General features: G+C 37.6%; 1 protein-coding gene across 2 annotated transcripts; it reads left to right on the top strand.

Moving 5' to 3' along the window:
• Positions 1–4,012: 4,012 nt before the first annotated feature.
• LOC149813114 (phytochrome C-like) lies at positions 4,013–11,583 on the top strand. Of its 2 annotated transcripts, XM_089991933.1 has the most exons (5): positions 4,013–4,125; positions 4,508–6,817; positions 7,087–7,903; positions 9,411–9,704; positions 11,027–11,583. In XM_089991933.1, the coding sequence occupies exons 2-5, from the start codon at positions 4,777–4,779 to the stop codon at positions 11,238–11,240; spliced, it is 3,366 nt and encodes a 1,121-aa protein (XP_089848059.1). In that variant the 5' UTR covers positions 4,013–4,125; positions 4,508–4,776; the 3' UTR covers positions 11,241–11,583. The 2 variants fall into 2 exon arrangements, with proteins under 2 accessions (XP_089848059.1, XP_089848058.1); XM_089991932.1 differs by lacking the exon at positions 4,013–4,125 and having other exon boundaries at positions 4,294–6,817.
• Positions 11,584–13,017: the final 1,434 nt, after the last annotated feature.

Here is a 13,017-nt window from a genome sequence, read left to right on the forward strand (position 1 = left end):
TAGTTTTAATGTGTATGTGCTGGTTGACTTTCAACCTTTCCATATTGCAAGAGTTGTCAAATTTGCTTGCTTGGCAAGCAAGTTTGACTAGGTCAAGTTTTTTTTTATATATATTTTTTTCTTTATTTCTTTCTTTTTCCCAATCTCTCTTTCTTTCCTCTTAATTTTTTTTCAGCCTTCCAATCCTAGAAAATTCTAGGATGGGATGCCCCCTCTCTTGGGAAGCTCTCCTAGCAATAAGGCAAGTCTTGACTTTTGCATTCACATTTTGATTTTTAATAACTTTTAAAACCTTCTAAATTTATAATTTTAAATTCATTTTTACTTCTTAAAATTGACAAACAAGTGCCACATAGGAGACACCCTACCTAAGGACTCTAACCTTTTTATTAATTTTAATTAAATTATATTTTTTATTTTAATTAATAATTTTTTAATTAATTAAATTTAATATTTTGGATTTCAATTCTTTCTAAATTATTTTCAAATAAATGTGGGTTTCTCTACACCAAAAATTTGACTAACTTAATTATATATTTATCTAACAAATTTTATTTTTTTCAAAAATGAATTTTGAAAGAAAATTTTCACTAGGGTCGATAGGACCCATTGGCGTAAGTGTATTTCCTATAATTTTTTTCTAAGTCTTGCATAATCTATTGTATAATACTTAGTACATATTAGCATTATCAATTTATCACATATAAAGGCATTTGCTAAAATTAACAAAAATTCCTCAAAAAATCATTGGCATTATATATATAAAGGTGATATTTAAAATTATTTTAATTATAAAGAAATTAAACTTATGAGCCACACCATGAAACTCTGAGAGGATAATAAAGCAATGTTTGAGAAGAGAATCAAGTGCATTAGAGAATCAATTTGGCTTTATACTATGTAGGTCATCGATAGAAGCTATTTTTTTATTAAGATAACTTATGAAAAGATTTAGAGAGAAGCGTAGAAACTTGCATATAGTTTTCATAGATTTAGAAAAAGCTTATGATAGGGTCTTGAGGAATTTAATTTGGTTCGTGTTAAGGAAGAAACACATCTCTTATAGATATATTAAAATAATTCAAGATATGTATGCAAGAGCAATTACAACTATTAGAATTACATATGATGAGATAATGTTGTTTCCAATTAGGGTTGAATTACATACCTTTTTGCTTTAGTTATGAATAAAATAATATATTATATCTGAGTAAAAGTCCCTTTATGTATGTTCATAGTAAATGATATAATAATGGTGTTGTGGCTGCTATCTGCAACCCTAGGATCTATGTTGTGGTACATCTTAATGGTTTGGGAGGTATAGAAAAAACAAAACAAAATGGCTAAATTATGTAAGAGTAGTTTGGACCCAATAAATGTTTCAGGCATAATTTTGGTTCATAACTTAAAGGATTTGGTATGAGGGTTTTAGGGACACCTAAAAATGTGTGTGAGGGTCTAGGATATAATCTAAACACAGAAAAGGCTGTTGACAATCAAGGGTTTTCAATTTAGGAAATTCGAGCATTTGGAGCACCCAACAAAATACAATTTTGGGTTTCAAGACCTAAGAAGCTAATGAATGCTAGTCTAAGGCTAAGAAAGGTTAGTAGAGGTACTTAAGAAGTTTATAGTAGATTGGTATGAGGTCCCATACATTCTAGAACTCAGACACATAATCTGCAATGCGGAGACACCACTCTCCTCGTCAAAAAACAAAATACATGGTATGGGCATTAGGAAAGTTCAGGCTCTAAAGAAGGGTTGATCATCCAACCTTCATAGATATGATATGCAGAGGGGTCTAGGGAAAACTAATGGTCGTGAGAGAGGAGAGAGAGAGAGAGTAAAGAGAGAAACGAGAAAGAGAGAAAAGAGAGAAAGAGACATGAGAGAGGGAGAGATACAGAGAGAAGGGGACGACTAGAGATAAAGAAGAAAGAGAACTTCAATCAATTATTCTATAATAAAATATGCTTCCCCAGACCTCCTTATATAGAGAGAACTATGGTTACGTTCTAATTATCTAATACTACATCTAATTAAAAATGTCAATAACTATCTAAGCTAGGACTCCTACGTAGCTAAAAACTCGCCACTAATTAATCAAATTAATCAAAGACTCTTAATTAACAAATGATTAAGAAACTTCTAGAAGGAAGGACGTCGCCTAAGACTCTTCTTGATTCACGCCCCCCTCATGTGGAGCCCTTCTACTAATTAGCTTGCCTCTAGATAATGCCACATGTCTGGCTTCTCCTCTTTCTGTCTAGGACTTTTAACAATTAGTTTTTTCTTAATTAGAGAAGTCACCTCAATTGTCATGTCATCATCCTGGGACCTATACACTGTTGATCGACCCTCCTAGGAATCTAAATGTGGCATTTAGATCTTGGGCACTGAGTATGTATCTACGATCATTTTTTGGACCATAATAAACCACCATACTCTGCATCACTTTGCCCCTAAAGTGGAGTCCATGACCCTTTGAGTTGTCGCTCCTCTAGGATCAAACATAAGATTTTGATCGTCCTTATGCATTGAGACAATTTTGCAATTGCTAGTTCACGACTTCATACCTATTGTTGAACTCCCAATCCAAATCGATTATCAGTGGAGTTGGGGATATTGCCTATAAGTGCATTCGTTGGTGAGGAGCATGCAATCGATCTCATAACGATGACAAGGTTGCACTTTCAGAGAATTATCGAGATGTTGTGGCTATGTGAGAGCAAACACAACCAATTAGCAATAGTTGCATCTCTCATGGTGACCCTGTTAGTCTGTTGCCTTAGTTGAGAGCTCTTTTATGTTTGGGTGTGTTGTTTACCAACTACGCTGCAGGTTCAAGCTGTATTTGGTCCTTGCTTGTTTCATCGGATTGCTGTGGTTTACCAACACAAACAAGGAGAGGCTTGACTTATGCCTCGGGATCTATAGAGCCCTATGTAGGGCTCCTGTGGTTTCCAATTATGCATAGGGTCATATCCTTTCTGCATTTAAGATGGTTTGGATATATTGCATGAAAACCTCTAATAGTGCATGTGAGAAAGTAGACATGGTAAAATTAAAAGAGTTAAGAAAAAAAAGATCAATGAAGACTTAGAAGAAGACCGTAAGAGGTGACATGAAAGATTGCAAAGTAATTGAAGTTTTAGCTTTAGATAGACATGAATAAAGAAACAAGACTCGTTAAAACGACCCCACGTAGTCGGGATAAGGCTTCATAATGATGATGATTTTGAAAATGTGCAATGCCATGTCATGGCTTTTGCAGATTCTCAATTGAGTACCGAATGCTAATGGGCGTAAAAGTTGGTCAGCGTAAAAGTTGGTCAGATTCATGACCAACGTTCACAAGTTAGAAAGCCTTAAAATTCACAATGTGATTCACTTTCACAAGGCAAAACATCGCAACATCTTGTGATTTTTATGTGAACATGATTCAAAATAATAGGAAGTGAAATTTTGGGAGTCACAAGACGTTGCAAACATGCTCTGCAACTTGTGCATTTCTCATGTTTCATTAACCTTGAGAAAATATTTTGACTTTGATTTACAATAATCTGAAGAAAATCCATAAAATCACATGGTATTGCAAATATGGCCTAATATTCATTCATAGGCTCGCGAAACTCGTAAAAACAAGTTACCTTAGAACAAGTCTTAGAAAAGAAAAACGGAATGAGGATGTTATATTAGAATATAAGAAGGGTATTTAAGTCATTCTGTCAGTTTAATTAATTCACAAAATTTATTATTTATTTATTTTTAAATATTATGGACGGAGAAAACGTTACAAGACGTCTTCCTCCGCTCTCTTGTTTATGTCAACGGGTCATTATTTCCTCTCCAAACTAAATTAGTTAAAGTATCATTAAATATATGATTTTTTATTAAGCAGCTCCTTTTTTTAATTAGTCCCTTGTTTTTTTTTTCTCACCTTGCGCCTCTTTCTTTTACCAAAAACACCTAATTACACTTATGCAAAACAAATAAAAACCTTTGCCCATTAGGGTTAGGGTTTTCCGCTTCTTCCCCCTTTTTTTTTTGAATTGGGGAAAAATCCAAGAAGGAGATTTGATTGGGGGATCCGGATTTCCGTGCTTCTCCACCAACGAGAGAGTGAGTCGTACTTATCTCCACCAATCGGTAGAAAATTCTCGTTTTGTTTTTTTGCTGAATTTTTACTGTTTTTAATTCATAATTCGTCATGCAGAATTAGGGTTGCTGTTTCACATAAAATTCCTGGTTCTTCTCTTGGTAAATTCTGGGGACAAACAATGAGTTTTGGGTCTGTACGTTAGGAAAAGGTCGGATTGTGACACGGATTTTGTTGGTACTCGGGTATTTGGGGTTTTCTTAGGGCAAATCTTTCTGTTTTTTGTGACTTTGCGGCGAGATGACCAGAAGTTTCTGGGTGTTTCTCTCTCTACCCCTGGTGTTTACATTGGTTCCTATGTATTTATGCTGACTTTGGTATCGTTCTCCTTTTGGTGGTGTTTAGGGTTTTGGGTGTTTCTCTCTCTACCCTTGGCGTTCTCCTTGATTCCTATACATTTATGGTGAATTTGGTATCTACCACCTTGTGGTGGTGATTGGGGGTCTCGGGGTTGAAGAGTGTTTTAGATGGTACCCTGGATCTTGGAGGGTTTGAGAGAATTCACACCCACAGGCATTCACTGGCTTTTGCTGGTTTTGATGGTGACGGGTGAGGTGAATTGTATGGTGTGGCGGAGTTCATAGAGTGAGTGGAGGGAATTGGGGGCGGTGGAGATGTCGAATTCGAATAGGGGATCATACTCCAGGAGCAGCTCTGCTCGGTCGAAGCATAGTGCCAGGTTGGTAGCTCAGACATCCATGGACGCAAAGCTTCATGTCGATTTTGAGGAGTCGGAGAAGCTCTTCGATTACTCGAGTTCAATCGATGCCAACTTGTTGAATGTTGCCGGTGGCAGCATTCCTTCTTCTTCGGTGACCACGTATCTGCAGCGAATACAGCGAGGCAGGCTGATCCAGCCGTTTGGGTGTATGATTGCCGTCCATGATCAAACTTTTGCAATTTTGGCGTACAGCGAGAATGCCCCGGAGATGCTGGATTTGGCTCCCCATGCGGTTCCAAGCATAGAGCAGAAGGATGCTATCACCATCGGTATGGATGCTCGGATTCTGTTCCGAACCTCAAGTGCCGTTGCATTGCAGAAGGCTGCTCATTTTAGTGAGATTAATCTCTTGAATCCATTGTTGGTGCATTGTAGGAACTCTGGGAAACCCTTCTATGCCATACTTCACAGGATAGATGTTGGTTTGGTAATCGATTTGGAACCAGTTAACCCGGCGGATGTGCCCGTAACAGCTGCTGGAGCATTGAAATCCTACAAGCTCGCAGCTAAGGCAATATCTAAATTGCAGGCATTGCCTAGCGGTAATATAGGCCTTCTCTGTGATGTTCTTGTTCGTGAAGTGAGTGAGCTCACTGGTTACGACAGAGTGATGGCATATAAGTTTCATGAAGATGAGCATGGTGAGGTTATAGCAGAGTGTAAAAGACCTGATTTGGAACCATATCTAGGTCTGCATTATCCTTCCACTGACATCCCTCAGGCCTCAAGGTTTCTGTTTATGAAGAATAAGGTCAGGATGATTTGTGACTTCACTGCACCTCCTGTTAAAGTTATCCAAGATGAGGAACTAGGGCAGCCCTTGAGTTTTTGCGGATCAACACTGAGATCTCCTCATGGGTGTCATGTGCAGTACATGGCCAATATGGGATCAATTGCTTCACTTGTGATGTCAGTTGTGATAAATGAGAATGACGGAGAGGCTGCAAATGATCAGCTTCAGAAGGGTAGGAAGCTGTGGGGGTTGGTGGTTTGCCATCATACGAGGCCAAGGTTCATTCCATTCCCTTTGAGATATGCCTGTGAGTTTCTGATTCAAGTTTTTTCAGTACAACTGAACAAAGAGGTCGAGTTAGCAGCTCAGCTAAGGGAGAAACATATTCTAAGGATGCAGTCTGTGCTCTGCGACATGCTGCTTAGGGATGCACCAGTTGGAATTGTTACTCAGTCACCAAATATTATGGACCTTGTCAAGTGTGATGGTGCGGCACTATATTATGGTAAACAGCTTTGGTTGCTGAGGACGACTCCAACAGAAGCTCAGATTAGGGACATTATTGAATGGCTTAATGAGTGCCATGGTAGCTCAACAGGTTTGAGCACAGATAGCCTCATGGAGGCAGGTTATCCAGGAGCAGCAGCATTGGGGGATGCTGTTTGTGGCATGGCTTCTGTTAAAATAACTTCAAGAGACTTCCTCTTCTGGTTCAGATCACATACTGCAAAAGAGATAAAGTGGGGTGGTGCTAAACATGATCCTGTTGACAAGGATGATGGCAAGAGAATGCACCCAAGGTCTTCATTCAAAGCTTTTCTTGAGGTTGTTAAGCGACGAAGCCTTCCATGGGAGGATGTTGAGATGGATGCCATTCATTCCTTGCAACTTATACTGAGGGGGTCATTGCAAGAAGCCTTGGAAAGCAATCCCAAGACCCTTAATGCACAACTGGATGTTGCAAAGGCTCAAGAGATAAAGGAGCTACAGATAGTGGCTAATGAAATGGTTCGTCTCATTGAAACTGCCACAGTGCCCATTTTGGCTGTTGATTCTTCTGGAAAGCTAAATGGATGGAATATGAAGGCTGCTGAGTTGACAGGATTACCTGTGGAACAGGCTATTGGTTTGCCTTTAATTGATCTGGTCGAGGAGGATTCAATTGAAATTGTGAAGAACATACTTCTCTTGGCATTGGCAGGTGAGAGTCGGTGAGACTGTCCTTTTTGTGGTTCCAACTGTTCCTTATCCTAAAGAATATCCCCTTTTCATGTAATACATCTATTACCGGTCCTCAAAAAGTAATTCATATTTTATCTATTCCAATCAAATACAGAAAACCATGTAAAGATTGTTTTGAATCCTTAACCATGATGCACACCTCCTGTCTTTGGTAAATGCTTTCACAAGATTGCTGTCATTTTTTCACAATCTTTGTACTTACTATTCATGTTTCATATTCGATGGCAGGTAAAGAAGAACAAAATGTTGAAATTAGACTGAAAACCTTTGGGAATCAGGAGAACAGTGGTCCTGTCATCTTGGAGGTAAATGCATGTGTGACCAGGGATCTGAAGGAAAATGTTGTTGGTGTTTGCTTTGTTGCACAAGATGTTACTACTCAGAAAATGTTAATGGATAAATTTACCCGCATTCAAGGTGACTATGTTGCAATTGTACACAATCCAAGTGCTTTGATTCCTCCAATATTTATAATGGATACATTTGGTTGTTGCTCTGAGTGGAACTCGGCAATGGAAAATTTGTCTGGTCTAAAGAGAAAGGATGTGATTGGAAAAATGCTTGTTGGAGAAGTCTTTTGTCTGCATGGCATTGGTTGCCAGGTCAAGGATAATGACACATTGACAAAGCTGAGAATAATACTGAATAATGTGATGGCAGGTCAAGATGCTGATAAGCTGCTGTTTGGGTTTTATGACCAGCATGTGAAGTATGTGGAAGCACTACTGTCTACCAACAAGAAAACTGATGCAGAAGGTAGGATCACTGGTGTACTTTGCTTTCTGCGCATAGCATGCCTAGAACTCCAACATGCCTTGCAAGGGCAGCAAGTTTCGGAACAGACTGCTAGTAACAGACTCAAGGAATTAGCATACATTCGGCAGGAATTGAGAAATCCAATTAATGGGATAATGTTTACACATAAGCTGATGGAAAACTCCCTCTTATCTAAAGAGCAGAATCAACTTCTGAGGACAAGCACACTTTGTCAACAACAGTTGGCCAAAATCTTGGATGACATGGATCTGGAAAGCATTGAAGACTGGTATGAAATCCATCACTCATATCACTTGTCAGTTTCTTTCTTAATTATCATTTCAGCGATTTCTTTGCACACTTGCAAAAGGGAATGTTGTAATGTCAACAAGGTCTTGTACACTTTTGCTTAGTCTGTGGGAACTATAGCTTCCAGCTCTTTTTCAGCATTTTTCTTTTTATGGTCATTGGATGCATGATACAGAGATAGACCTTATTTTTTTATTTAGATGTTAAAATATGAAAATTGTGCTGGATCAGGAGTAGGTAACAGTAGCAATATTAGGAATACGAATGATAACAGTAGAACGAAGAAATGAATGAGATCCTTTAAACTCTAGGTAGTGTGCAGATCCAAGAACATGGATGAGAAAGCAAAATGGCCTTAACATATGATGCCGTAGGCATCAGGGATCCTGTTAATTGAAGATGCTGCATAGCTGCAGTTTTGCATCGCTGTGTTTTTGGTAAGTGGGTTGGCTTTTACATGTAGGTCATTTAAGAAGAGTTAATGAGATCAGCACATGCTGGTCCTGAACAAAGTTCAGAGATGGAGCGATTGATGCAGGTACCTTCTGTAGGTTACCATTTTTATTCCTGAAATTTTATCTACTGCTGACTTTAATAAAACATTTTAGCTCACCTCATTCTGAGAAGGAGGGGCGAATTTGGTTTTGTTTTAGTTAAGATGTCAGTGATAGGCAGTCTTGCAATGTTTTAAAAAGGAAGTGAAACAGTACATTGCATATGCTAGCAAGTAATAGGATTGCTTGGTATCACCAGATACATTATATTCGTCATCTTCTTCCTTTCTATTTTAAATTTATGATCTCTTGTTGGATTAATTTTCTCGTATATAACACATTACCAATTTGCAAGCTGTTTAACAATTTTCTCATGGCATGATACATGCTGCTGCTGTAGAAGTCCAAGTTAATGTTATATTATCTAGTTTGGAATCCTTGGTCCCTAATTTTGGTGGGTTTTGGTACATCTATTTTCTGTGAGGCTTGTATTGATTCTGAAAGTTTTGACCATAATTGAATGGCTGATGCTAGTTAATTCCTGGTTGTGCTTCGTGGTACACCTCTGAAATTGTTACGATTCTTATTAACAGCATGTTTGTAACCTAAAATGATATTGTCACCATGTTTAGGGAAGCTGCAACTGACCCAGCTAGTTGGGTGGGATCTGCTGGAATTGTCATGAGTAGGTCTTTATGATTTTAAGACACGTTCTTATTGGACCTGAAGAAACCTGTCTAATCCAGGAGTCACCCAGGCTTTAATTGAGTTATGCCAAGTTGTCCAGATGTTTTAACTTTATCCTGGATTCGATCTGTTCAAATGAAAGTCCCAGATTGTCTTGTTGGCTATGGACATGGGTTGACCTGTGTTCGGCTTTTTCAAGTTGGTTGAATCTGTGAACAATGTTTTCCACCTTTTTCTTTTCGATCTAGTAATTGGTGAACTTTGTTGTTGCGCCAACTTAATACTCTTTGTTGTACTGCCAAACAGTTATCTAGAGTTGAATACAGTGGAGTTCAACTTGGGAGAAGTTCTAATAGCAGTTACAAGTCAGGGGATGATTCGAAGCAGAGAAAAACAAGTTCGGCTTATTCGTGATTGGCCTTCTGAAGTATCATCCATGTACTTGTACGGTGATAACTTGAGGCTTCAGCAAGTCCTTGCAGATTTCCTACTTAATGCACTGCAGTTTTCCCAGTCATCTGATGGACCGGTTATATTTAAGGTTATTTCAAGAAAGAGACTTATAGGCACTGATGTGCAAGTCATCCATCTAGAATTCAGGTATATATTTTCCTCAGAGAAAGTTTTTGTTACTCCTTACAAATTAGATTTAAATAATATTCATGAGAGATTGAGAGAAAGAGAGAGGAACTGGACAATGACATACCATATTGTTAGGATGAAAATTTTAAATACTATTATGAAGATACATGAGTCTCCTTGAGAGTTTGGATTATATTAAAATTTAACTCCAAATTTTCACCCACTTAATATCTTTTCTAGTGGCTTGCATATTCAAGAATGGTGTTTTGAATGTGTCCAGCAAAATGAGTGCAAAAACCGATTTACATTTTGTTACTGCATTACATGCATATTTTAGTGAGAAAAGGTATGGGCTAAAGATTCAAGCTCTTGCATCCTCCAAAATCCATAAAATAAGATTATATATATATATATATATATATATATATATATATATATATATATATTTGTTTATTTGTGCATGTTTGTGCAAGTTTTGTGACAATGGACAACAATTATCATTTTTATCCATTGGTTTTTTTAAATCTGGCTGCTGAAATCTAGATGCATTCATTAGGTATTGAGATGTTGGAACTGACTATCACTCTGATAGGCTTGATCAGTCAGTGGGCTCCAATAGTTTTCATATTCATTTCCAACAGAAAAATCGACATATATTGCATGAACACAACCATGGTCAAGAAATTGCTCAAATCTTTGTGTTAGATTGAACTTTATTTTACAAAAGTGTGCAACTCAGCATACCCCAAGACTTGGTTCTAGTTTTTGGTGTTCCCAGTCAATGCAAACTCAAGGTTGCACAATAATAGCACAATATGGTTCAATACGCAATAGCATTGTTCACATTATATATTTTCTTATGGTTACATGATATTTGTTTCCTAAATGGTTGGCACTATATATATGAAGTTGTGAATGCTTTTAAATTTTCAAAATTTTCATTTTTTGACTCTTTTTCTGGAATCTAACCTTTCAGATGTGATCTTTATTGTTTGTTTAGTAAGAATTGACTCTTCGATCATCCAATTAGGAGATCTAAGCAGGTTTTCATAAGGCTTCAAAAGTCAATGGCATACAATTTTCATGAATTTTAAGGTTTATAAAATCACATTTTTCATAAAAAAAATACGATCCAGCACTCATTTATTAGCAAATGAATCATGCTGAACACACCATGTGGGGTCAGAATTACAAGAAAATACTCATATCAAAAAACAGAACTGTCCACACCATATGGACTGTCGGAGGAAACAATGTCCCTTTATATATACTGAAAATTGATTGAATCCTTTTGTTTTAAATACCAAATGAAGGGTTTACTAACATGCTAAGCCGTGCAGAATTATTCATTCGGCACCAGGAATCCCAGAAGCTTTGATCCAAGAGATGTTCCACCAGAGTCCAGGGATCTCTAAGGAAGGCTTAGGTCTATGTGTCAGCCAAAAGCTTGTAAAGATCATGAATGGCTCTGTACAGTATCTTAGAGAATCAGACAAATCATCCTTCATCATTCTTGTGGAGTTTCCCTTAGCTCATTATGGACATGCCAAGTGACCAAATTGAACATAAGGTTGATCTACCAAGATCTTGTAGAAGGTGAGCAGTGATCAGAACCAGGAGTTGTTTTGGTGTCGAGGTGCGTAAACCCATCATGTACATATAAAAAAAAAGGGTTCTGGCTTTTGTATAGTTCCGTGTTGAGCCATTGACAATTTTGAATAAACTGCCAAGGCAGCAGTGAGGTACTGTACTGGTTCAATAGGGAAAGAGGGGTTGGGGGTACGCAGGGTTTGTGTTGAAGGGAAAGACAAAGGCTGACCACAACCTCTACACTGTCATGGCTTTGTTGATTCACTTATCTTTGTACGTTGTGCATCAATGAAACACAAATTTGTTTTTATCTGTTTGTGCTTCATACAGCAAAATCCTTAGAAATATCATTCCAGCAGTGGGCGTGGTTCCTGTTTTGATATCTTTCCACTTTGGAGGAAGTAAATCTGAAGTGAGTAGCTGAAGTAAATCTGGTTTCATATCTTTCTACATTTGATCTTTAATGCAAGCATGCCTGTTTGCTTGTACACATGCAACAACAACAACTACAACTACACCCATATTTTAAAACAATTGGGGTTGGCGATATGAACCAACAAAGAAAATCATTCTGGGTCTTCCACGTGAATCTTTCTCCTCCATTCATTTCTATCCAATGCCATGTCCTTGGTGAGGTTCAAAGCATTCATATCCTTTCCTATCACCTCCATGCATGTCTTCCTAGGCCTACCCTGACCTCTTTTAACTAATATATTTTCTCATTTCTCCACCCTTCTGACTGGAGCATCATTAGGCCTTTGTCGAATATGTCCAAACCACCGTAAACGATTCTCTCTCATCTTATTTTCAATGGGTGCAACGCCTACTTTCTTACGTATCTCCTTGTTCCGAATCTTATCTTTTATTGTATTTCCACACATCCATCTCAGCATACGCATCTCAACTACACTCATTTTTTGAATATGATGTCTCTTGGCAGCCCAACATTCCGTACTATATAGTAAAGCAGGCCTAATAGTCGTCCTATAAAACTTTCCCTTCAACCGCAATGGCATTCTACAATCGCACAACACACACAAAACACAATGCAAGTTATTTCTTCGGTATAAAAGAATAACGGGAAAATGATACCTTTTTTGAAATGCCCTATAATTTTTTAAATTTGCCCCATGTCCAAATTCGCAAACGCTAGACTTTTTTAAAACTTTTTTACACTTCGCATGAGCAAACCTCTTATGGTTTGAACGATATACAAGTATGCTATCTCGATCTCCCAGTCTCTCACTAGAAAGTATATTTGCATGATGATTTTGCAGGCTTCATGAAGTTTGCATAATCAAATTTGCAAACTTCCTTGTCACTGAAATTTGTATACCTTTGTAAATACTGTACAAAATTCACATATACAGACAACATTTATGAGCTATCGTACTAATCTTCTTTAAGTAATTGATCTTTAAGGAGGTCTGCAAATGTACGACAATATTCGCATATTAATGTTTGTGAATATCCTCGACCTTACTCTTGTCGATCTTCGCAAATAAGGCACTACTTTGCATATATAGTACAATATTTGCAAGCTACCATGCAAATCTCATTTAAGCATAACCCTTAAGGAGGTCCGCAAATGTGTGACAACATTCATATATAATTTTTGCGAATATCTCTAACCTTTAAAGTTTATCATCATGAATTTTGTTGTATCTTCTGGATTTTTTGAAGTGAATGGTTCAGAATTGGGACCATTTGTGAGGTTTAGGCTTGCAATAGGTGGGTACTG

This window comes from Nuphar pumila, chromosome 16 (genome assembly GCF_984573655.1).
Source record: "Nuphar pumila chromosome 16, dmNupPumi1.hap1.1, whole genome shotgun sequence".
Classification (NCBI taxonomy): domain Eukaryota; kingdom Viridiplantae; phylum Streptophyta; class Magnoliopsida; order Nymphaeales; family Nymphaeaceae; genus Nuphar; species Nuphar pumila.

Coding starts and splice junctions, on each gene's coding strand:
- LOC149813114 (XM_089991933.1), top strand. CDS start 4,777: ATGTCGAATTCGAATAGGGGATCATACTCCAGGAGCAGCTCTGCTCGG. Junction 6,818..7,086: donor ACTTCTCTTGGCATTGGCAG/GTGAGAGTCGGT, acceptor ATTCGATGGCAG/GTAAAGAAGAACAAAATGTT. Junction 9,705..11,026: donor GTCATCCATCTAGAATTCAG/GTATATATTTTC, acceptor TAAGCCGTGCAG/AATTATTCATTCGGCACCAG.